The sequence below is a fragment of the Diospyros lotus genome, chromosome 1, assembly GCF_014633365.1.
Source record: "Diospyros lotus cultivar Yz01 chromosome 1, ASM1463336v1, whole genome shotgun sequence".
NCBI lineage: Eukaryota > Viridiplantae > Streptophyta > Magnoliopsida > Ericales > Ebenaceae > Diospyros > Diospyros lotus.
Window position 1 is genome coordinate 51,528,919 of NC_068338.1, and position 25,851 is coordinate 51,554,769.

The window sequence follows — 25,851 nt, forward strand, 5'->3', positions numbered from 1 at the left end:
CTCCCCTCCCCCCCCCCTCCTCTCCATCCACGATTGTGGTGAGGTTTATGGCTGTAAGAGAAGAGAATGGGTTTATGCGAGCAATGGTTATGGTGGGTGTGCTCATACTCTGTTACTAATATTCTGCATGAAGACATTGTCATGACTCTAAAGATATAATAATAAATATATTAGTAATGGTAAATGTATAAACTTATCTAACAGTTTTATAGAACGACTATCTCTATTTATATTACTTTTTCAGTATTTTATAATTGTTCCACTACAAATAATTGTTTTTAATTATAAATAATAAATATAATTAAATTACAATTACTATTGTATGCTTCGGGTCGTAAATAACATGTACAGACGCAATTAGCATGTAAAGCGGAGAGGATAGTTGAGTATTTGCTAGTGCACCAGCCATTGCGCCAGGAAGCATAGTTCTGTTCTCTGCCTGGCGAGATGGGGGCATAACATTTGCCATATATTCTACTATGCTTATTCCTGTCACCTCGCTTTTCATAATTTTCATTTTGGGTGTCATATAATATTAAAAATTCTATGATGATATCAAAAGTATTGGTATTTTATACAATCTAAGAAAAAAAAGTATAATACAAAAACTCTTCATTTGTACAAAGCACATTTTGTGTTGTATAATACATCTTTTACGTTATATATATCACATATACCTTACTACAGAATTTCCCATATAAGCATGTACGTAACTATAAATACATGGACGCGTCAGGGTGTTACTAGTCTAACAGGCACTGGATCAGTTCCATCCAAGAGAAGCCACAAAGAAAGACAACCAGCAGAACCAGGCCGTGACTGAAAATTTCGTACGAGAAACATAAAGTAACTCCCCCCCAAAAAAATTGATCCAATGGAAACAACTTAAAACTATCCAGTAATTCTCTATCCATCAACATAAACAATAAATAAATAATAATAAATTATCATGGAAACTAATTAGATCTCCCTCTCCTTGTGCCGAGGATATAAATGAACCAGAAAGAAAAGAGACCTTTTTCTTTCTGATGATATAATTGAAGTGATAAAATTGAAGTACTGATAGTATAATTGAAGTGGTAATATCCTATCCCCGCATGCATCCGAATCATCCTGGGGCTGGGGGAGCTTCTTCTAGCTCTCTTTCTTTCTAGCCTTCTCGGGCAAATCCGGGACAAGGGATGACCAATAGACCGGCAAGAGCGTGCATACTGCCTGTAGAAGAAGGGCACGCGGTAGGCCCGAAAAATCATTCCCCGTCACCCCAACATATGACGCAACTGCTACCCCAAAGTACCCACTCGCGATGAATGAAAAAGCGACGACTGATGCTAGAAATGCCATTAGAGATCCCTCACAGCCTGGTGGACAAAGCTGTGCTATTAGAACATTGAACGGAAGGATCTTAAAGAAATACACGACTTCAAGAAAGCCTGAAAAGACCACGACATACAGCCAGTCTGGCATCCCCATCTTCCGATATATACCATTCACAAACATCGCGTCTGAAACCATTAAACCAGCCATAAGCAACTGAATTCCTGAGAGTAGTTTCTTTGGTGGAACAGACTTCAAGTTTCGGTTGTACAGAATACCCCATACGAGCATCATTGCCTGCCCAAACACCTTAGATATCCCCAATACAGAGGAGCCAATCCCCAAGTCCTGTGTCTGGTAGAAGAACATGGTGCCTGTTAAGGCGGGAATTACGGCATAAGATGCTGCAAACCAGGTTATTGCACGAGCTATTTCAGGTTTCTGTAAAGCGTGTAGGAGCTCTGAAAGTTGCTTTTTGATGCTCGCATTTGATGGACTCTTGGGGAGGTTAAGAGAACTTTCATGAATTGAAATTGTGATGAGGAATTGGGTTGCCAGGATAATACCAAACAAAAGAAACATTGCTTGGGGGGAGAATCGACCAATGGCAACACCACCTAGGAGGTTTCCCAGGACACCACCAACCGCGGATGCAATCCAAACGAAGGACTGCAGCTCACCAGATGAAGATGATGGAGAACTCTTGGAAGAGGCAGACAGCTGTTTCCCAGCCTCTGCAACAATGGCATCATTTGCAACCTCAGCCACTGAAGCACCCAGGTTACTGAGGAGGAGGTAGAGAGTGATTGTAAAGAACGACATTGTTGATGGAGAAACAGATGCAATTGCTATCCAGGACACTGCTTGTAAGAAAGCTGCATGAAAATATGGATCATGTGAATTGAAAAGCTAAATTTAGCTATACAACAGTCAGCAAAGCAGTACAAGAGCCAAAGACAAGAAAAATTTAATTATTGACCCACAAAACATAAAACTAAAAGGCCTTACTTAATATGGCCTTTATTCTATCACCCCCTCACAAAGTTTCTTAACATGGCTTGTTAGTTTGATAGCTCTAAACTTTTCACAATTTTCAATTTTGAACTGTCCTTTGTTTATAAATGGGCACTCTAGTACTTTTTTCTACACTTGTCTAACACCCTCTTCAATTTAAATATCAACAACAATAATCATAAGCCTTAGTCTCACTAGGTGGGGCCAGCTACATGTATTATAAACCTTCAGACACTTCTATCCACGGTCATATCTTTTGTATATACCAGCTTTGTCGTATGGTACAGAACATTGGACAATGAAACATCAATATTTTCAAAATATGAGTGTAACAAAGATGAAGATGTTAAGATAAATACATGACGATACAAAAAAAAGGAAAAATTAAAAATGAGATTATTTGTAAGAAGATTAGTGTGACTCCTATTGGATAAAAGATGTGTGAGACACAATTAAGATTGTTTGTCTATGTGAGTAAAAGACCAATAAAGACTCATATGAGGAGAGAGGATGGAATAAAACAAGTCTATAGCAAAAAAAGGTAGAGGAAGCCCAAGAAAAACTTGGTGGCAGACTTAGACGTAAGATTATCAATTATAATGGCCTTATAGAAGATAAGGCCATAGATAGAAATGGTTTGCGGCGTTTGCAAGCTAGAACTACATAATTGACCCCACATAGTGGAATTAAGGCTTAATATATTTTTGTTGTTGATCATATCTTATGTTATGCTATTATATCCTCTATGTTATGTTAAGGATTTTTCAACAAGTTTTCTTTGATCTTCCTGCCCCATTTTTGCTATAAAATTTCCCCATTTCATCCATTCATCTCACAAGTGCATTTATTTTTATTAAGCTTACATTTTACATATCCAGATTTCAACCCACTTAAAATCTTTGGATTTTAAGGTGTTTCTAAATAATTCAAGTTTAATATCTATGCTTTCTTTTATCTGATAGTGACAATATCTCCTGCAAAAAACAAACAACAATGCACTTTTTTTCTCTTTTTTTATGTACTCTTTGAATTCATCCATCACAAAAGCAAAGAGGTAAGAGCTGGATGCAGATCCTCAACTCAATATCACTTCCACAAGTGTTACTTGAAGATACATGTCCTTAATAACTTGCATATAACAAATCTAGACTCCTTTATCCTCCAACAACTTCCTCCAGACTTTACTGTAAACTGTCATAGGTTTTTTCTATGTTTATAAATACCATATGCAATTTTTTTTTTTTTTCATCTCTAAATCTTTCTGTTAGACATTTCAGCAAGTAGATATATAGCTTCCATTATTGACTTAGCAAGCATAAAACCAAAATGATTTTCAGAGATCTTGGTTTCTCTCCTTAGCCTGTAGTCAATTACGGCTGGTTTAGTTGTGGAAAATATTTTCCAGTTTTCTATCTCCAATTTTCTATAAAATCTCTAGTTTCATTTTCTCTAGAAAATTTGAAAAAGGCATTCAAATGTTATAAGTGCAGAAGACTAAATGCCAATCAAGAACATTAAAGTATATGTTCAAAAAAGAGAGACAGAGAGATTTTTCTTTGGTGTAAGTGTAATTTGGGTAAGGAGAAAAGAACAAACTCAGAATGAACAATTATATGTTCCAAGCTAGAAGTTGAGGTCTAAATCCAAAAGCATTCCAGAGACTAAATAACCTGTAGGACTCTTGTAGGCTAGAAGCAACTGAATTGCATGGCAAGTAAATAATGATGGAATATCTCAAAGAGATGCTTTATGAAAAGGCATTCTATTATTATATGAACCAGACAGAACAAAGTAACAAACAATAATTCCCCAACTGAAAAATTGGCATTGCTTGGCTGCTTGAAACTAACAAAGACAAGTAAATAACAGAAGTCAAGTGGGATCTGGCCAAGATCACCGGCGTGTGAGGCGGTTGACTGCTTCAACAGGTAAAGAGAGTAGGCAAGGTCCTATGACCAGGATCTGGGATATGCACACCATTAAAATACATAAACCGGTGCCAACCAAAGGGGACGCTCAGGTAAATAAATGGAATACGTGAATAAAAAGGTAAGAGAAAGAGGAAAGACACCTCCAAGGGCGATGTAGGGGATGCGGTGTTGGCCAGCTATATAAAAGGAATCCGAGAGGAGGCCATAAATGGGCTTGGAAACCATGGGTAGGGAGGCCGAGTGCTGGAGCAACTGCAGAGTGGAAGGCTCCACCTTGAGACCGTCCTTGAGGAAGAAGTTCACCACCAGCCACGGGAAGCACCTCAGGCCTTGCACCCAAAACCCTAATCCCAACATCACCTTCACCGTCCCCCAATTCCTCCCCTTCTTGCTCTCCTCTTTATCCCACGACGACGATCCCATGATGAATGAACTGAAATTTGAATGAAGAAAGATGCCAGATCTATCCCAATTCCAGAAACCCTAGCTCCAGGAGGCGGAGGAAGAGGTGCGTTACTCCTTGACCTCCTCGTTCTCTATCCGCAATGCGGGATCCTGAAAGAACGGACGGCAGCACCGACAAATTCACTCAAAATTCAAAAACCATACGCCCTTCTCTCTCTCTGTCTTCCTGCTGCAGAAGAAATGGTGTAGAAAGAAAGAAGCAGGGAAGGAATTGAAACGAACCCGACAGTAACTGTGAATTATGAAACCGACATGAAGGAGGAGGAGGAGGAGGGGGGTCCGTTGTGCTGTGCCGTTCTCTCACCGGCCTCTCTCGAAAAACGCAGCTCTATATATTATTATTATACACAACGCACTAACAACATCATCAAGCCAATGGCCATGGATCTATAATTGCTGTGCGATCCAAATTGCCGCCATTGTCGTTCTCTCGGGGAGTTTGATTTTGGTGTTAAAAAAGCACAGAGATTTGTAATCTCATAAGCTGTCAATTTCACCGCCAATAGGGGAACACGTGCCAACCATCCGTAACTCCACATGATGATTGCGTGATACGACCAGGGACTGTGTGTGTTTTAACTGTGTGTACATATCTATTTTTAATTTAAGCTTTAGGGAATCAAAAAATTTTTATAATATAAAAAATAAAAATACAAGAGAAATAAGTAAATATAAATAAAAATTAATATAATTTTAATACAAAAAATTATTTAATTTAAAAATAAACATAAATTTCATAATATATATATATTTTTTTTAAAAAAATCTAAAATTTTTCGCGTTTCAAACTCTTAATATATTTTTTTAACATTATAGAACAATTTTGAAATGTTTTTAAAATTAAAAAATATTTTAAAAAGGCAAAAACGATGCATTTTCATGCATCATAATTTTTCATTTGTTAAATTTAAAAATTTAAAAAATTATTATAAAATATGTTTAAAATTTTAAATAAATTTATTAATGATATTATGTCTGTCCTAGATGAGTTATTAATTATTATAAATAAGGAAAAAGGAAAATATGTAAGGTGTAAAAAGTAAGGTGTGATTTGGAGGGAAGGGGCGGCGCGGTAGTCCAGCGGCAGCCTGCCTGCCTGCCTTTCTTTCTTTATAAGCTGGCAAAGTTAGTGGGCGGCAATGCAATGCTTCTTTCTTTCTTTAATTACTTCTACCTTAAGGAAGGGATGGATATAGATATGCATGGATGGATGGATGGATGGATGGCTTTTACAGGACAGCCTCCTCATCAGTACAAAAAGAAAACAATTCTTGGGACGTGTCCATCTGTCCATTGCCCACAAAATAAATATTCTAAAGATATTACATGTACCAATCAAAATAAATATAGATTGACGTGAATATTCAAAAGATATTACATGTACCGATCAAAATAAGAACACCTAAACATTGTCCATACAAATCAAATAATATCTAGTTAAGTTTTCATAATAACATCATTAGGCTCCTCTTGTCTTAAATCTATCTAAATTATCATAGTTGAATAACACATTGAAATCTGGTGGGGGAGCTACAAAACTCTGCTTCGGAATTTGGTAATTTGCTCAATATAATAATATGTTAAAAGACACCTTGCTTCTATTCACAGCCGGTCTGAGTAAAGGAAAAAAATTGGGCAAATCCTAGATTTTCGCTCCTATACGTTCTTATGTTTTTTTTTTTTTTATATATATATAATCACTCAAACTTTTCTTATTTTAATTATATCGATAAATTTATATTTTTTAATTAATTTCATTTTTATATTTTAATTTTTTAATATTTCAATTACACCAACTTATCAACTTATACTTTTAGTATAACTTAATACTTTATTATTTTACTTTACTTTTGTTTTACATATAAAAATATAAAAATTAAATTAACAATATACAAATACAAAAATATAATCAAAACAATAAAAAAATTTTAATTATCACATGAAAAAAAAATCAAAATATATTAATTAAATTAATTCAAAAATTAAGTTCGAAAATATAATCAAAATAATGAAAAATCTAAGTGACCACACAAAAAAAGTCATAAAAGTATAGGAACAAAAATATGAATTTGCCCAAAAAAATTGTGATAAATAATTATCAGTCAACCTAAACCTAGGATTATTGTAGTTGGTGGTGGTGGTTCTGGAACATGTATACTACAAAGATGAGCTGGCTAGCCGCTGCAAGAAACCAAACCACATTAAGACTGCAAATGACAAAACAAATTTAATTTCCTAAAATGGTGCTTTTACTAAGTAAAAGAGCAAGAAACAACATTTTACCACTTTGGAAAGAAAGAGGCAAGGGTTAACCCAGACCTAACCCCCCTAATGCAATCCTGCTGAATTAATAAGTCCTATAGTTAAAGATCAAGAATCAATGGTGATAAGATTTTCATAAAGCATACGTATTACAGCAGGTAGGACTCGACCACCGTCCGGCCAAACTTCTCTTGAACATCTTTGGGAGTTTCAATCTGAAACATATAAAGATGAGTAGTAAAGTAGATTGACAAATCGATGTAAGAAAGTAAAGAAGAGAATCTAATTAGCGAGCAAAACATTCTTACCGCATTTAAAGCCTTAAAGAGGGCCTTCACTGTGTTATGAGGATTCCTTGAGCCAACAACCTACAAATAGCTTGGACTGTGAGAAAATGATGGTCATACATACATGTTCAGGGAACATTGATCAGTTTGGCATATTGTACCTTAGACTTCACATTTTTGAATCCGGCTAAATTTAAAATGGTTTGGACAGTTTTGCCTGCTTTCATCCCCGTCTGAGTTGGTGCAGGCCAAAGATACAACTACAACAAAATATGCAAGCCCGAGTTAACAAAAGGAGAACACTTGCTGCTCATGTAGAAAATCAAATTTTCAAGCAATAAATGGAATGGTTTGGAACCTTAGTTTTCTTATACGTGGTTTGAACCGCATGTGCAATGGTATGCTCTTCATGTCGCTCCACATAATGAAGATTCTGAAAGCATTTCTCATGTGCCTGGTTGAATAAAATTGACCAGTGAAAACCAGCACGTAACAGACATGCAACATATAATTCAGGAATTAGTAGCCTTGAGAAAGAGACTTCGGAAATTCATCTGAGAAACAATCCAAGGACATAACAGGAATTTGAACCAGACTTTGGGTGAAGAATCCATATACATGCTAGGACATTAAGCAGCCACAGATATTGCTGGAAGAATGCAGCCTCAAAATTGCTGGAAGAATGAGGCCTAATAACCCATCTAACCATGCAGAGTCCCCAGTACCTCCTCTTTAGTTTATTATATTTGCTCACTTGTGAATAAAACTATTTGAAGTTGAATTACCAATTTATTTTAATGATGTGACAATGTTTAATTTCTACCATAACTCGATATATCCATGTTGTTTTCTTTTCTAGTTATTGTATCCCCGTCCGCATTCACCTCTAGTCAGTAGAAACATTGTAGTCGTGGGTCTTAGAGATCATTTATCAGAAGAGGGCACAGGGCACTATAAGGATGAAAGAATCTCCTAAAGCTTGGTTTGGAAGATTTACTAAGGCCAATTGAGGTTTGAACATGATTTACTCAGGCCTGTATGAATCAGATGATTGTTCCTATTGTTTATGTGGATGACATATTAATGATTGCAAAGGAAGTAGAGAAGATGCAACATCTTAAAAAATAAATTGCCAAAGAATTTTAGATAAAACTTTAGGTTCATTGAGATACTCTATTTCATTTAGGTTGCAAGATCAAATCAATATATTTACGAATTAAGGCAAACTAGACTCTGTAATGAAGTAGGGGCCTCTTGCTAACAACGAGAGGTACCAGACTCATAGGGACACATCTACCATACTTAAATATATTTCATAAAGAAAATTTGAGATTTATACACCTTCCTTGGGATCAGAGGATCACTTAGCATATGTTTTACTAAAGGACTAAACAATAAGATTTTCCATTCTATTACTTGCAAGTTGAATATGGGAGATATCTATCTGCTAACTTGAGGCAGAGCATTCAGTGCCATGCCCATTGCGTACTTGAAGGCCTTTTGTAATCAGTGCTCCATTAATATGACTACATGGGGCAGAGAGTGTGTAGACAAATAACTAGTGAGAGAAGAATGAAGTGTTAGATTATTCTTCTCCTTCCAGTTGTGTGTTGCCACATGTTTGACAACACGATGGTGGAAAATCTAGATAACCACATTGGATGCCTTACATTGAGGCAAGCATAAATAGGCCTCCGGAGAGGATGAGACAATATTCATGGAAGGACATTCTTAAATCCGGGGTAAACTAAAGACATCCACAAGATACCTTCTGAAGGGCAATAGGAACTGCTGCGCCTTTGGCTTTTGCAAAACCAATAACACCATGGTAATTCCCACAAGCCAACATAGCAGTGTATTTGATCACTTGTCCCCCCTACAACATATCAGATATAACTGAAAACTATAAAGGAGTTCATCTCAGATATTCAAAGAAAAAAATCCAAGGAAGTGATAGTGGTACCTTGGTAACTTTACAAGTCCGATTCACATCAATTAGCCTCACATCAAAACCCTGCCATTATTTGATAACAACAGATGTTAAAAAGAATTGAAAGAACAAACATGACAGCAATATACAGCAATATACAGTAGCACCATAAAATAGGGGCAACCAAAATGAATACAACAGAGATTTCACTAAAGCTAAAGAACACCTGTGGTTGCATGGGCCAATGACATAGATCAAGCAGAATTAAAACAAACATCAGCACCTATACTTGATCTCTATTCCGAATCAGTGTCAGAAATTAGCTCCTACATTTCACTATAACTTCTTTGAATAAAGAGTGCAGATTTCACATCAAAAGCACAAGATAAAACACCATTTTCAAACAAAAAGTAAAGGTGCTGTAGGCCAGAAGCTCATAATCATATTCTTCATTTGAATAAATCCTTGGGAGTAGGTGGAATCTTATGCATCTTATTATTTAATACTAAGAAATATCAGAAAAGGTCATCCTCATCCTCCCCACTAACAAAGGATTTTCAATCTATGTTGAAAATTTTCTAGTATCCCCCTGTGGGAAGCCAAGACACAGCAGGCGAGCTTGGGTTAACACACAGGGGGCAAAAAAGACCTAAGCCCTAAAATGCAAATTATAAACAAACAAATTTTATCCAGCATCACTCTAACACATACCTTTCTCTTTCTGAAATAGAAAACCAACCATCCATGAGGAAATGGCATGGGGATTTTCCCTCTCATGTGAGAGGAAATGACCATTCCAACAAAGAAAATGGACATAAGACAATAAAATGGCCAGTCAGGTTACACCAAACATCAAAATGGACATAAGACAATAAAATGGCCATTATGTTACAGCCCATTCCCATGTAATGAGCATGATTCTATGAAAAACATGAAGAAGACAGGTCATGTACCCGCCTAAATAACTAAATATAACTCGGGAGGGTAGGAGAGAAACAGAATAACTAATGCACACATGCCTACTGCAAGTGGCGCTGGCTGTTAGGATGCAAGTTGTACTTAGGCGGGAGAACTTCAATTGTCGAGAGAGATCAATATAAATAGAGACTGATCTCATCCAAAGAGCATATGAATGAATTGAATCTCGAATTTCCCTCTTAAATTTCCCTCTCTCGCTCTCTCTCTTTCTTTTTCTTCGATCAAGTTTTCTACCAACTCTCCAAAATTCCTTGCGGAATTCTTGAGAAATCCTTGTCAGATCCGTTAGACCAGACAATTTGGTTTCAAAGCTCGTCCGGGCTAGTTCCAATTACTATGAATCCAGAAGGATGACGAACGGTACGAGGATGAAGAACATGGAGATGCAGCTACAGCAATTTGACTCCACGATGTTGAATCTTCAGGCGAGGGTGGATCAGTTGGAGCTCGGATCCAATCGCAACCATGAAATGATCATATCCATTGATTGCAAATTAGATGGAGCGGTCAATCAAATTCGTGAAGAAGTGGGAGTGCATATCAAGGAGCAATTGCAAAGGTTTATGGTGATGTTCGCTCGTCAACACCCGATAAGTCTATCCCCTGATTTTCCTCCTAAAGAAAGAGTATAACCGATTCTTCCCAATCATGGGATGAGTCAAATGAGACTGGAAACATTCGAGATGGAGGAGGAGCCACTAGAAACGGGGGGAAATGTAGTAAGAAGAAGGCAAGGAGTAGTTGGGGCCCAAGGCCATCCAAGAATTCCTATGCCTAAATTGGATATTCCCATGTTTGACGGAAACACCCCTAGATGGTGGGTTAGGAGGTGCGAAAGAGCTTTTGAATGGTATGGAGTACCGGAGCAACAAAGGGTGGCTCTAGCTGCAGCTTATCTCAACGATGTAGGGGATGATTGGTATCAAGGATAGGCCAAGGTGAAAGAGGAGTGCCATTGGGCTGAGTTTGCAGAGGAATTATGTGAGAGGTTCGGAGAAAAGGGAATGACTGATATAGTAGAAGAATTCAACAAGATTCAACAAGGGGGATCAGTGGCGGATTATCAAATGAGGTTTGAGGAGTTAAAGGCATTGATGCTCAACCACAATCCTTATCTCACAAAGGCTTACATGAGTTAACAGTGGAAGCACTTATGAAGAAGCGGAGGCTGATGAATAGGGGAGGAACACACAATGTGTTGACTCTCGTAGGAAGGAATCAAGGAAGAGATATTTTTAGGGGAGTGCAAGAGGTGAAGGGCTTACCATCTATGGGCCCTAAATTACAAGGAGATAGAATGATGGAACAGAGGAGGCAAGCTAACATTTGCTTCAAATGTGGGGATAGGTATTTCCTTGGGCATCAATGCAAGAAGCAGTTGCTATTACTAGAAGGCAAAGAGGACAGTATGGAGGAAGAGGATGTAACAGAAATACATGACGAAGGAGAGGAAGAAAATGGTGAAATTTCATTGCATGCATTGAGGGGATTGACCAATAACAAGATCATTAAGGTGGAAGGAAGAGTGGGAGAATACAAGTTAATGATCCTCATAGATAGTGGGAGTACCCACAGTTTCCCGGATGAAGGTACTACAAAAAGGTTTAAATGCCCCCTAATTAGTACACAACCTCACAATGACTGTAGCAAACGGAAGTAAAGTGGTGAGTAAATCAGCGTGTGCGGGATATTGTTGGGCAATGCAAGGAGAAAACTTTGAAACTGACCTTAGACTGCTCAAATTGGGGGGGTTGTGATGTGGTTTTAGGTGTGGATTGGATGAAGCATGTGAGTCCCATATGCTTTGATTTCAATAGGATGGAGGTGATGTTTGAAAAAGAGGGAAGAAGAATGACATTAGTGGGCAGCAAAGAAGTGGGAATGTGTAAGATGATTATAGGGAAACGGCTGAAGAGGATACTGAAGCAAAAAATGAGCAGTGTGGCTCAACTCTTCTCTATCCAAGCACTCGAAGAAGAAGAGGAGGAACCAGGAAAAAAGGGAGAACTGATGCTGGTTGTCAGCAGTCCAGTCCAACAGACATGGGAGGGTAAACCAACTTGACTTACTTTTGGTTGAATATGAGGATCTATTTAAAGAGCCTAAGACCTTACCTCCACCTCGAACCCACGACCACTCCATCATCCTGAAACCTCAATCAGAACCTTGTAATGCCCGAGCCTATTGTTACCCCCCAGCATAGAAAATAGAAATAGAGAGAATGGTCAAAGAAATGCCGAAACACTCTCTTTTTCAACCCAGCCATAGCCCCTTTGCATCCCTGGTGCTATTAGTAAAAAAGAAAGACGAATCGGGGCGTTTTTGTGTGGATTACCGACAATTGAATGCCTTAACTATCAAAGATAAATTTCCCATTCCCCTCATTGAAGATCTCCTAGATGAACTAAAGGATGTCACCATTTTTTCTAACCTCATTGAAGATCTCCTAGATGAACTAAGGGATGTCACCATTTTTTCTAAATTGGATCTTAGGGCAGGCTATCACCAGATTAGAATGAACCCACAAGACATTCATAAGATAGCTTTTTGAACCCACCAAGGCCATTACGAATTCTTAGCAATGCCTTTTGGCCTCACTAACGCACCAGCTACCTTCCAATCCTTAATGCACCAGATATTTGAACCGCACCTAAGGAGCTTTATCCTTGTATTTTTTGATGATTTACTAGTGTATAACCATTCTTTTGACCAACACCTTACACACCTCAAGGCAACTTTTGAGATCCTTAGAGTCAACCAATTGTACATTAAGAAGTCAAAGTGCTCATTTGCTCAAAGACAAGTCAAATACTTGGGTTATATCATATCTGGAAGGGGGGTTAGCACTGATCCGCACAAGGTGGCAGCCATGCATGCATGGCCCAGACCTACCACCCTCAAAGCATTAAGAGGATTCCTAGGCCTGACTGGGTACTACAGGAGGTTTGTGAAGGGATATGAGATGATAAGTAGACCCCTAACGCAGTTGCTAAAGAAGGAAGGGTTTAGATGGGGGCCGGAAGCTGAGACAGCTTTTGAGCAGTTGAAGCAAGCAATGAGCGAGGCACCAGTATTGGGATTACCGAACTTCAGCAAGACCTTTGTGGTTGAGACCGATGCATGTGATAATGGTATAGGTGCGTTACTAACACAGGAGGGGAGACCTAAAGCATTCTTCAGCCAAGCACTGGCCCCAAGGCATGTGGGATCGAGCATTTACGAGAAGGAATTTGTGGTTGTCTTAATGGCGGTGGAAAAGTGGAGACACTATTTGGAGGGTAGCCAATTTGTGATCAAGACTGACCACCAGAGTTTGAAGTATCTGTTGCAACAGAAGCTCCACACACAGCTACAAAAGAAAGGTATGGCTAAGATGATGGGTCTTGATTACATTATACAATACAAGAAAGGGAAAGATAATGTGGTGGCAGATGCTTTATCTCGATGTTAGGAGCAAGGAGAGGTAGCAGCCATCACGACGATAATACCGAAGTGGTACCAGGAGGTGGCCAGCAGCTATAATTCAGATGATTAGATCAAAAGGATTCTAGAGCAATTGATATTGGATCCTAACAACAGGAAGGGATACGCGCTACATAAAGGGGTGCTCCGGTATAATGGAAGGATAGTGGTAGGAGACTGCCAGCAAGTGAAAAATAAGATTCTCCAGGCCTTACATGGGTTCCCCCTTGGGGGGGGCACTCAGGAATTCAAAACACTTGCCACAAGGTAAAACAACTATTCTTTTGGCCTAAGTTAAAGGAGACGGTAACTCAATTTGTAATGACTTGTGACACTTGCAAAAGGTGCAAGTATGAAACTGTGGCCACACCAGGGTTACTACAACCCTTAGGCACTCTGGAGCAAGCGTGGGAGAGTGTTTCCATAGATTTTATTGAAGGCTTGCCCAAATCAGAGAGTAGAGATTGTATATTGGTGGTGGTTGATAAATTTACGAAATTTGCCCACTTCATCAACCTATCGCACCCTTACACCACTCAAGAAGTTGCACGGGTGTTCCTTGATCAAGTCATCAAACTACATAGGGTTCCTAGAACTATCATATCAGATCAGGACAGAGTATTTACCAACCTTTTTTGGCAGACATTACTGAAATCAACGGGAACCTGGCTCAACATGTCATCTGCCTATCACCCTCAAACGGATGGACAAACCGAGAGGATTAATCAATGCCTTGAAAATTACCTAAGGTGTTTGTGTTTTCAACAACCCAAGAAATGGCATAAGTGGCTAGCTCTAGCCCAGTGGTGGTACAATTCTAGTCACCACAATTCCATCAAAATGTCACCGTTTAAAGCCCTCTTTGGGTACAAACCCCCCCCCCCCCCCCCCCACCCACCCACCCACCCACACTACCGACACCACTTGAGTTAACTAATGTTGCAATAGTGGATGACCACCTCCAGTAGAGGCAGGAGTTACTACAACAACTAAAAAGGGACCTAGCCATGGCACAAAACAGAATGAAACAACAAGCAAACAAAGGAAGGAGCGAAAGGGAGATTTCAGTAGGAGAAAAGGTGTACTTAAAGCTCAAAAGTGCTCAGATTAAAGCCATAACAGATGAACCAATAACGAAGCTAAGTCCGAGGTACTACGACCCCTTTCCCATCTTAGCAAGGGTGGGCAAAGTAGCCTACAAGCTCCAATTGCCGGAAAATTCTCAAATCCACCCAGTATTTCACGTCTCCCCACTTAAGAAATACATGGGGGGCCAACTGGCAAGCCTTAAACTACCAACTGGAACCCGAAGCCAGGAGCCTACACCTGAGCCAGAAGATATCCTCGACAGAAGGGTGATCTATCAATAGGGGGCGCCCCTAATTCGAGTACTGGTCAAATGGCACCATCTACCCAAGGATGACAACACGTGGGAGTATCTTTCGGATTTGCTCGAGCAATTCCCTAGGGCAACAAGTTTACTTTGTATTTCTTGAGAACAAGAAATTCCTCAAGGGGAGGGTAATTGTCATGTACCCACCTAAATAACTAAATGTAACTCGAGAGGGTAGGAGAGAAACAGAATAACTAATGCGCACATGCCTACTACAAGTGGCATTGGCAGTTAGGATGCAAGTTGTACTTAGGCAGGAGAATTTCAATTGTCGAGAGAGATCAGTATAAATAAAGACTGATCTCATCCAAAGAGCATATGAATGAATTGAATCTCGAATTTCCCTCTTAAATTTCCCTCTCTTTCTCTCTCTCACTCTCTCTCTTTCTTTTTCTTCGATCAAGTTTTCTATCGACTCTCCAAAATTCCTTGCAGAATTCTTGAGAAATCCTTGTCAGATCCGTTAGACCTGACAAGACAGAATTGCTATAATCCCACTAAGGCTGTGTAGGACTAAGGACTCTTATAGTTAGTGAAGAGCACAACCTGCAAAAGTTTCATTCAGACAGACACATCTAAATGTCTATTACAGCAGGTTGCTTACAAAGAAGCATGCAATGCCTATGCCACTGGAAATAAGATCTAAGTAAGAACAATAAACAAGTAACCAAGACAAAAAAGTTAAACAAGTTGGACATGAATAAATACAAATCACAAAAGTATCTTTAACTAAAAAAATTATCAAAATAACCAAATTTTATGGAATCTGAATTTTTCCATATCTAAAATAGTTACAAAATTGTTGAGGTTTAACCAAACCCTTGAAAAGATCCCTATCAAGCTATACCATTGATCTTTCTTTTTTTTTTCACTTTTCCCTTCTTTTTTGAGAATACAGTTCAAGAGATTAGTCCTATCACTCACTTTGGGTTAAGTTGACTCAGGATCCACAAAAAACCTTGGAGAACCAATAAGTCATCAAACAAGTATTAAAACATAATATTTATCATGAAGGACCTTTGATAAGAAGTATGATAAGAAGTACATTACCACGTGCTAAATCAAGAGCGTGCTACAAAACCCAAAAGGATGATACATATACTTACTTTCCTGTAAAGAGGTATTCTCCTCTTCTCTATCAACGAGTTCCTCTCCTCAGCTAGATCTCTGATCTCCTCTTCCAGAAGCTTTCCCTTCTTTCCAAATGTATGATCCAACTCTGCTAGCTTCTCTTCAAGTTTCTTGTCTATAGAATTAAGCTTCCCTAACAATATATCATCCTTCTCCTTCATGTCGTCAAACACATCATCATCTTCATCTAATCCCCCTTGTATGATTTGTTTTTGCTTTTCAAATCCGGCATGTTCCAGAAGATCAACAGAGGGTCCCCCTTGTTCCTGCTGAATGACTCCATAATTGGCAGGATTATTGGGATCATAAGCTTCCTTCCACTCTACTAACCTCATGGCCCTATTAAGCTTCTGTTGAAGAAGAAACTTATCCTTTCCAGTTGATTCTTTCAACCGATTCATCAACTCACCAATGACACGATATTCTGGGCGAAGATGCAAATGTTTTTGCTCAAACATGTCGATTCTGTTCATCCATTTGAAAGCATCGTCAAGTGTCTCTGCCAAAATTGCGGACAAAAAGTTCATCACAACAAAAAACATCCAATAATCCACAAATCAAACTCTACAATCGTACGTTCACTATCTTTGATTTTTTCTTTTGCATGTAGAAAAGGAGAAAGTAAAATAAACAATTAGCGCTGTGGATTATAGTTACTGGAAAGTATATACCGGCCTCGGTGAAGTTTTTGAGGAGCTCCTCGTGTCTCTTAAACTTCTTCTCGAACAATTCGGCCCCTTTCTGGATGGCATCTGGACTGAACCTCTCGTCATCTTCGCTGTCAGAATCGGTGGCCTCTTCATACATATTGAGGTCGTGCCCAGAGTCCTTGAGGTTCTGCTTCTCGAGCTTCTCAATAAGCGGACCGACGCCCATGTAATCCTCTTCGTCCTCGGCATCGATAACCGCTACATCCAAGCCGGCCCTTCTCCTCTCCTCCCTCTCCTTCTGCTTCTCCCTCTCGACATCCGCCAGGAGCTCTTGGATCGTTCTTGCGGAGGAAAACAACCGAACCCTAGCGTGGAAATGGGAATTGCGGAATGATAGCGGAGCAGAAATTGATGTTGTTGTTTGCCTAGGGATTGGAGAATCGTGAGAATGAGGGGAAGTCAATAGAGTTCGGGGGGAGTATGAGGAGATGCAGAAAGAATGGCCCGGCGGGAGCCTAACGGCGGAGATAATTGGGGATTCTCGGAGAACGGTGCCGAGAAAGGCCCGAGACCGCGCTGAGAGCTGCGATATCCTCATCGCCACTGGTTGTGCTTCATCAATGGCGGAAATGTCGAGATCGAGAGAAACGAATGGCCGCCGGAAAGAGGAAAATAACAAGTGAAGTAGAGGAAGTGGAGGCTGCCGCCGGCTGACTGCCTTTGAATCAAGGTTTAGGGTTCTTTGACCCGGTGTTGGGAGACACGGGTTCACGAACCAACCCCACTAAACCCGGTTTCTCGTTTTATTATTTTATTATCTTTTCAGTCCCCTCTTTAGGATTTCCGTTTTGGAAAATATTTCTTCTTTTTTTTTTTTTTTTTGTCATTTCGTCATATAAAACTTTAAAAAAATATCTATCAAATATAAAATCATTTTTCATCTTAAAAATAATATTCAAATAGTTATGCAATTCACAAAATAGTCATCCAATTGTTTTACAATATAGTACTATATTTATTATTATACATAAATTATACTTGTCGGGTCGGGACATTCCGATTTTAAAGACAAATTACAAAAATCTCTCTCATTAGCCAAAAAATTAAAAGATTAAAGAGTTAAGACTAAACTCAAAATAAACTTAAAGCGTAATTCCAAAATTCTTCAAGCTAAAATGACAGAAGGGATTTGGGTCCAAAACACTAAGCCCATGTTACATCGCGGGTTAGTCAAGTTTATCTAAGAGATCAAATGTGACTATTCAATTGCAGAGTCATTATAACATAATTGTATCATCATTTAATCTTAAAAACAGTGACTAATTTGAACATAAAAAAAAAAATCTACTAAAAAACCCCACTCTCTTTTAGCAAATAAGACAAGTCTCAACAAGTTCAAACTCAAAGATCATAAATACCTCAAAAGAAAGAAGAAAAAAACAATTAAAAACACAACCATAATACAAATTGAGCAATAATCAACCTTAAAATACTCATAATCAATATATTATATTCGCCAACAATAATGTCTTAAAGTTTAAATAAGCCCTGGAATTTCTAAATACTCGACCAGTTACTTCACTTATTTATATAATTCTAAGTAGCACTTAATTTAATTAAAAAGAACAATAAGTGTTATCAAATATTAAACCAAAAATTATTGATTTGCTGTTATTACAACATCATATTATTATTATTATTAAATATGGGAACGGACATCTAATTGCATTACACGCCTCCAAAACTTGCACATCAACTAAGCTCCAGCACAGAGCACGACAAACAATCATCTCGTGAAGGATGGCATCAAGATCCAAAAACCAATCATCTCGTGAAGGATGGTATTAAGATCCACAAACCAATCATCTCGTGAAGGATGGCATTAAGATCCAAAAACCAATCATCTCGTGAAGGATGGTATTAGGATCCAAAAACCAATCATCTCGTGAAGGATGGCATCAAGATCCAAAAACCAACTCCCTTATGGATGTCAATGGCGAACTGTGGCCATACACTTTGGTATCTCTCCAAAGAGCAAGTCCTGTATCATACCAAAAGAAGTTGATTTATTAGTTCCCGCTCTTGTACTTCCATCAGTCATAGTGAATAAAAGGGCTTTTCTAGTGCACCGGACTTTCGGCCGGGCAAGGATCGGGAAAGAATTATGTTTGTATACAACCTTTCTTTACTTATTTGCAAAGAGGTTGTTTCTACAACTTAAAACCACAATGACCTTCCAGTCACGAAAAAGCAACCTTTCAGTTATAAGACTTCCATGCTTCCAAGATAGAATCGAGTAAACAATATTGACAAAAAGTTTAAACAGGGATACAGGGACAAACCTATCCAAGTGTACAAGCCAGCTGTTGCTGCCAATAAGAATTCCTTGCTAATACTGTTAAAACTGGATTCATAATACATCATCATGGTTAACATATACAAGAATGCTGCTGTGAAAAAGTCATGAGGAAACTAAAAAACCTTAATCATCTTTTTTTCCCTGTAAATAGTAAACCCTAATCATCTTACCAGTACAAGCATAGGAGGTTCCCCCATCCATAGAAAATAGATGCCCAAGTTGAACCAGTGAACCTGCAAATGGCACAAAACACAAGGATCAAATATTAAGATGCCACTCCCTAATCATAAGATCAATTATAAAAAATGTATAGGAGACTCACTATAACAACAATAGCAACAACATATCAAGCCTTTACCCTACTATGTGAGGTTGAAGCTGTGGGATTTTGAACAAAACGGAAATTTTTAAAGAACCTGAAAACCATAAGAAAAAGAGCACCAATGGAGATGGCTCTTCAGGGCTCGTTACAATAGAAATGGATTTGGTTACAGAAAAGACCAACCACACACAACCCCGAGTTGGATTCATGGTGAATTTCAGTTAAAAGATCCAAAATAATTACTGAACTTCAGTTAAAAGATGCAATGTAATTATTGAACTACAAATAAAAAATTCAACATAATTACTAAGCATCTTAGCATAATCCTTATAGTGGCCAGATAAGCTTGACTACGAACTAAGACGGGAAAAAAGGATTGAGTTGCAAGAATAAGTATACCACATGAAATCCCGAATAAAGAGAGCACGTGGAATCATTAGTCCATTTCCAATCATAGCAAGTAACATTGAGAAAGCTGACAAGCCTTTGATGTTATCAGGATTCAGCAAATTAGTCCACTGGATAGGAATCAGTAACTTTGATCAGAATAATCAGTTTTCATGGATTCAGATTTGATTCACCAAGTAGAAGGGATAAACATGAGATTACCATTTGTGCAACAGGCATCCACATGAAAAGAAGTGTGGCAGTCCATCCAGATATTCCTCCAACAAATTTGATACCTTTCTCTGGAAGTTTACCCATCCGTGCCTACAAATAACAGCTGCTTCAAGATACAAATCTTCTCTCCTAAGTCTTGTTCACAGGATTACCAAGTAAAATCTATTCAAACCCGAAAGGAGGGAAAATAACCAAAACAATGCCAAACTTTGGCTTGACTTTCAAATTTATTCTAAAGTTTCAATTTTATCAATTCACCTCCAAAACTTTGAAATTTGTTGCAATGTTATGCTGACATCAAAGTTCTGTTTAGATCATACCCCAATCATTAGTCACATGCCCCATGTGATATTGATTACTATTGAAAAGTCACATAACATCATGTGACTAAAAATTAGGGTATAATCTTAAGGGAAGTTTGATAGTAACATAATATCCTAACCAATTTCAGAGAATGATGCCTTGAATGCTAGGTATGGTATGGATATTTTGGAAGGATAACAATTAAGAATGACTCACAAACCAACAGGGCTCTGCTCAAAAAAGGATATCATAAAGGTTTGGATGGTATATTATATAGAGGCCAGTTCCCAACTTCACAATGAAATAAAAGTAAAACAGCTAAGCTATCAATGCAGGCCATTTCAACAATTCTTTTCGACCTATGAAAATTAAAAGTTAGATGACTAGAACTTGACAGAATGTCATCACCAGCTATTTTTCTTTTCCTTTTTTCTTTCCCTTTCTTCCGACAATTTTAGCATCATATGACAAGGGGAATACAAACAATTGTTGAACAAGAGATTCCATATAAACTTGAAAAGAACTTACGGACCCAATGAAGCCCACAATAAAAGTCAACACCCTTACTTGACAAAACTGAGAAAAGACTTTGCTCCAAATAAGAATCTTATAAATCAGAAACTCCAAGTTGCACAGGTAGTAGATAAGTTGGAAAGAAAAAGGCTGTCTACTATACTTATTAAGCAACATTAACTTCATTTTACCTTTTTTATGTCAACAGAATAAAAAAAGAGTGTCTTTGATGTGATCTTCCCACCAGTTCATCAGTTTCTTCCAGAGAAAATAAATTCACAAAGACTGCCTTGCACAAGCTAGATTGATGGACCCCTTCAAGCAGATGAGGGCTTACACTCCAATAAAATTCTATTATTAATTCAATTTTTGCTAGGTACTTCTAACATATTTAGCCAAGCTCCTTGCAGAATTGTTTATGATTGGAAAATTAAACCCTATAAGATCATGCTTTAACTTAAAAAATTGAACTCCACAAACCATGCTGAATATGTAAGCACTCACTTCAGTTTTTTGTCACATCACCAATGGGAAAGAAACCTAAGATATAGAAATTTAGTTCATGGGAGGTGGTGATGTATAGGATTCACAGCATGTCTATAGCCTCTACTTGGAAGAATCAAATCTGTAGCAATCTTGGAAGCATAGTGGCGTAGTCCATCAAAGCTTCATATTTTCATGTGGTCTTGAATGCAATTAAAAATGAGAGAGAGAGAGAGTTTCATTTATCTTAACGTTGCCCTTCATGGTAGTTAATACTTATCCCCGAGTGATCTTACGTCATTTATTTAACTAAAACATGCATTCTTGAGATAGCATACAAGCATAAAGCACAATATCCACGCAAACCTTTTTTAGGAGATTTTGGACTCAATCTGACTGTTTAAATTAACTGGACTGCTGTGAGCAAATCTTGAAAAAAACAGTACTAAGCTCACCAAGACAACAGCCACAACAGCTATGGTAAAAGCAATAGTGCCTGGCAAAATACTGTTAGGAATATATGGGACAAATGTTGACCACATGACCTGCATTAAATTCCATCAAAAAACAAGGTCAAAATAAGCGACAATAGGAGAAATAAAAATTAGTGACAACAATTAAAATCCATGGTCCAAGACAAAGGGCAAAGGATTACTTGGGGAAGTACGGAGAGTCCAGCAACAGTAATGAAATCTTCCCAAAAGCGCCAGATTCCATCATTGAGCAAACCAAAATAATACATGAAGTTTATGACGAGACCAGAGGCAACCACGATAGATGTAACTGTGAAATGAGGTAGAGGCATGGCTCCAGCAATGGCCAGCTGGACAATCACCACATATATGGATACAACTCCCAGTGTCTGCACCACCACCACCTCGGACTCCCTTTTCTTTGCAAAATAGGATAGCAAAGAGAGGTTCCCCACCAATCCAGTAAACATCCCCTGCATTGTTAGATTAACACATCTCGTAATGATCAGATCATCTTCTTTAGTGTTCCCACAAATTTAATAGTAATCACAACCAATTGAAAGGGAGAGGGGTCTGGGTAATAGCTTCACTTATCCCGTTGATTTACCAGCCATGGAACCGCGAAGAGCGCTGTCTTATTCCCAGCCAAAAGATTACGAGCATTGAGTACAATTTGGGGCAGTTGCAGCAGCAAAAATGGAACGTTCGAAGCTCCAGCGAACTTCGCCGTCAACATATTCCATTGCTCCAAGATCTTGCCACTCTTAGCCTCCTCGGATCCGCTAGATCCCTTTCATTTTATGAACATACATATCATTAGTTATAGCACAAAGTGCAAAAGAAAATAGAAGGTTGAAGTCCATGATTATAGATCTACGTTTCGAATGACAGAGGTCTCTGAGTTCGTTCTTCTAATTCCGAGAGAGTCGCTACTCACTACTGCCAAATTTCAGTCATAATAATGATCATGATAAATGATAACAAACAGAGGCAGGGGAAAGGTTTTCAAAATGGAACGTACCTGGAGGTCCTGGTGAACTGGATGGGGAACAACGCCCTCCGACTCCGAGCCAACTGCAGTAATTGGTTCGAGACGTCGGTGATGAAGCGAGGAGCGGCCAATGAATGATAAGTTGAGATCGCCGATGAGATTACTGCTACTATTAATATTCCTATTATCGATATGATGACGGTGGCTGTTGCATCGCATTCGCAGCATCAGATAGGGTTTCTTAGAGTCATCCAAACGCACCGCCTGAGAAAGATGATGATGATGATGATGGGATTCGTTAGCACGCAGCGGTGCCCTCGCCATGGGCAGCAGCGAACCGGCCATTCGACTCTCTCTCTCTCTCTCTCCTTCCGAGACGAAAAGCAAAGAAGGAAAGAGAGCTCAAATGCAACGACAATACGATTCTCTGCGACGGCGGCTGATATTACCTTCGCCGGACAGCTGCGAACTGTATGCTACTCGCGAACGAGTGAGAGGAGGCGATTACAACTATCAAAACACCAAGTGAATTTGTTGCAGCTGCAGGCTCCTCCGGGGAAGCTTAATCGAAGCTCCACGAGAAGGGAAGCGTAGATTGGGCGGTGGCCGAGGAGTGAAGTTCGGAAGAACACGTGTCGGCGCCCACTTCCCTTGATATTTGCAGGTTTAGCCCCTTCCCTCTCGGCCACCGCTTACCGCCAGTTTGGCTGTATCGGGATTTGAGATTTTAATCCTTATCTTATGGATCTCGTGAATGGATTTTACTTCCCCGAAACTACTGTGAGATTCTACTCTTCTGAGTGGCGGCCATGGAGAAAAACTATTTTGAATTTTCGCATCGCAAGCAAGATGATTCATTCATCTGGAGAGAGAGAGAGAGAGGATGTGATTCATCTCATCGATATCAATACCGTTTCCATAACGGAAGCTTTTAACAACATCGAGGTTTGTGCTTCACCAGCTTGCCACCATGCTTTAGGTGTGGGATTGGGAGAGGATGGAAATCGAAGAGATCGAGAAGAGTTGCTTGTATTTAATATATGCAAATAATATGGTAATGTAATCTCGTATATTTAATTCTGGACTTCATTTTTAATAATTAAAGAATATAATATTTAATTTTTTATACATAAAATATTAAAATGTGATATTTTAATTATTAAAAATTATTATTTAAAATTTATACCATAATGAAATATTAATGCGTGCATGAACATGTTTTTGTAAGTGACACGTTACATAAATGATCAATTGACATTATTTAAAATAGTTGATTGGTTTATTATACTCTATCAACTATTGAAAAATATAACATTTGATCATTACAAAATATTAATATTTTGTATCTCAATTATTAAGAATTATTATTTTAAATATTTACGTGACTAAGAGTTTGAGAAGAGAATTGGGCATTTTTTTAAATTTTATTGAAAATGTGAAGAATTTTACTTTAAAATTTTAGTGAATTAAAATAAAAAATGTCAAATGTAATATTAAAAATATATAAAGTAAGAATGAAAAATAATATAAGAGATTTATAATGATTTGATTAAACCTAGTTTACTCCATTACCTTATCTCCTCCACTGAAAATTTTTAAATTTATTAAAACTCATACTTGAACCCAAATTAAGTTAAACAAGAAACATTTTCGATAGGAAATGGAAATGTGAAAATGAATTTTTAAAAAAAAATAAGAAATGAAAATGTGAGATAAATTGAAAATTTTAAAAATATAAAAGTTTTTATAAATATAATTTTTAATATAAAAAATTAAAAAAAATATTCAAACATAAACAATAAACATAAGAAAAATTCAATTTGCAACCATTATTATTGCCCTTCCCAACCACATTTTAATATACCTAAAATACTCTATTCTGAAAACTTATTTTTACCCTCACAACTACTTTCTCCTTCAATCAATTATTCGCTAGTCATATGCAGCCACTTATTCATAACGAAGACAATGTAATAAAAAACACTAAATCCGATGCAGTCGCAAACGAAAAAATAGATAAAAAATATAAGAATAGAATAATACACATATACACACACATATATATATACATTGACAGTCACGTGTATACACATCCCTACATCACATACATAAACATAAATATATATATATATATACCCCCGAACCCTAGGGTTCGAGGCTTTCAGTGTGCCCTGAACCCTGGGCCTCGAACCTTGGGGTTCGGAGACCTTTAAGGCTTTGAAGGTTGACACCGCTTGCGGCTATGGTCGCCGCTTCCTGTATATATATATGTGTGTGTTTGCGTGTATATATGAATATATATATGTGTGCGTGTGTCTGCGTGTATATATGAATATATGTATGTGTGCGTGTATATATATATATATATGTAGTGATGGTGGCGGTCGTCGGCAACCACAATGATGTCTCTAATTTGTAGAGGTGGCCCACACCCACACCCATATAGTTGGTCGGCAAACACTGCCGACAATTTCATTTCTTTATGTATTTCATAGGTATGATAAAACAGGGTATTTTTGGAAAAATTTAGCTTTAGAGAGTTATCACATGACTGGAATAAAATTATGAATTTTTAATGGTTGCGAAGAGCAAAAAAAGTGGCTGCTAATAGAATTTCCCTAAACATAATGAATGGGTATGCTCATAGTCAAAATCTATTCGAAGATCAACAAATAATTACCAATATCTTTTAATTATCAAAGAAGTTCCACAAGTACACGGGCTCGAAAAGGTGAAGGCCAACTCTAATCCTGCCAACAACCACAAAAAAACGCATACATTTAAACATTTCCATATCCTATTTCTCAAATAGAGCATGACAGAATCCTATAAATGAAGCTGGGCACAAAGATATTGAAAAAAAGAAAATTGAGAAAGAGAGATATGAGGTTACTTACAAAAGGGAATGGACGACTAGCGACTAACACTGAAGCAGGCGGCAAAGGGTCGAGAATGAATGATCGGAA

General features: G+C 38.0%; 3 protein-coding genes across 3 annotated transcripts; all 3 read right to left on the minus strand.

The window, feature by feature from the left end:
- Positions 1-791: 791 nt before the first annotated feature.
- On the minus strand, positions 792-5,231 carry LOC127803620 (probable folate-biopterin transporter 7). The gene is made up of 3 exons (XM_052340014.1): positions 4,950-5,231; positions 4,403-4,817; positions 792-2,192 (listed from the first exon to the last, which is right to left on the minus strand). Exons 2-3 carry the CDS (start codon positions 4,683-4,685, stop codon positions 1,135-1,137), a joined length of 1,341 nt encoding a protein of 446 aa, XP_052195974.1. The 5' UTR covers positions 4,686-4,817; positions 4,950-5,231; the 3' UTR covers positions 792-1,134.
- A 1,704-nt stretch (positions 5,232-6,935) lies between these two features.
- LOC127803613 (uncharacterized) lies at positions 6,936-17,578 on the minus strand. Its single transcript, XM_052340004.1, has 8 exons — positions 16,842-17,578; positions 16,146-16,669; positions 9,240-9,290; positions 9,045-9,152; positions 7,635-7,730; positions 7,438-7,536; positions 7,298-7,357; positions 6,936-7,204 (listed from the first exon to the last, which is right to left on the minus strand). Exons 1-8 carry the CDS (start codon positions 17,416-17,418, stop codon positions 7,139-7,141), a joined length of 1,581 nt encoding a protein of 526 aa, XP_052195964.1. The 5' UTR covers positions 17,419-17,578; the 3' UTR covers positions 6,936-7,138.
- Positions 17,579-18,300: 722 nt separating this feature from the next.
- On the minus strand, positions 18,301-23,884 carry LOC127788093 (maltose excess protein 1-like, chloroplastic). The gene is made up of 9 exons (XM_052316210.1): positions 22,916-23,884; positions 22,502-22,684; positions 22,077-22,367; positions 21,877-21,966; positions 20,111-20,212; positions 19,901-20,019; positions 19,350-19,412; positions 19,163-19,224; positions 18,301-18,861 (listed from the first exon to the last, which is right to left on the minus strand). The coding sequence occupies exons 1-9, from the start codon at positions 23,228-23,230 to the stop codon at positions 18,779-18,781; spliced, it is 1,308 nt and encodes a 435-aa protein (XP_052172170.1). The 5' UTR covers positions 23,231-23,884; the 3' UTR covers positions 18,301-18,778.
- Positions 23,885-25,851: the final 1,967 nt, after the last annotated feature.

What these genes read in the sequence shown, in the direction of transcription:
- LOC127803620 (XM_052340014.1), bottom strand. Translation starts at nt 4,685, where the DNA reads ATGGGATCGTCGTCGTGGGATAAAGAGGAGAGCAAGAAGGGGAGGAAT. An exon ending in CCCCTACATCGCCCTTGGAG is followed by an intron (nt 2,193 to 4,402) that starts GTGTCTTTCCTC and finishes ATTTTCATGCAG; the next exon opens with CTTTCTTACAAGCAGTGTCC.
- LOC127803613 (XM_052340004.1), bottom strand. Translation starts at nt 17,418, where the DNA reads ATGAGGATATCGCAGCTCTCAGCGCGGTCTCGGGCCTTTCTCGGCACC. An exon ending in TCAAAAATGTGAAGTCTAAG is followed by an intron (nt 7,358 to 7,437) that starts GTACAATATGCC and finishes AGCTATTTGTAG; the next exon opens with GTTGTTGGCTCAAGGAATCC. An exon ending in TCTTTAAGGCTTTAAATGCG is followed by an intron (nt 7,205 to 7,297) that starts GTAAGAATGTTT and finishes TATATGTTTCAG; the next exon opens with ATTGAAACTCCCAAAGATGT.
- LOC127788093 (XM_052316210.1), bottom strand. Translation starts at nt 23,230, where the DNA reads ATGGCCGGTTCGCTGCTGCCCATGGCGAGGGCACCGCTGCGTGCTAAC. An exon ending in TCTTCGCGGTTCCATGGCTG is followed by an intron (nt 22,368 to 22,501) that starts GTAAATCAACGG and finishes CTAACAATGCAG; the next exon opens with GGGATGTTTACTGGATTGGT. An exon ending in TGGCTTGTACACTTGGATAG is followed by an intron (nt 18,862 to 19,162) that starts GTTTGTCCCTGT and finishes GGTATGATACAG; the next exon opens with GACTTGCTCTTTGGAGAGAT.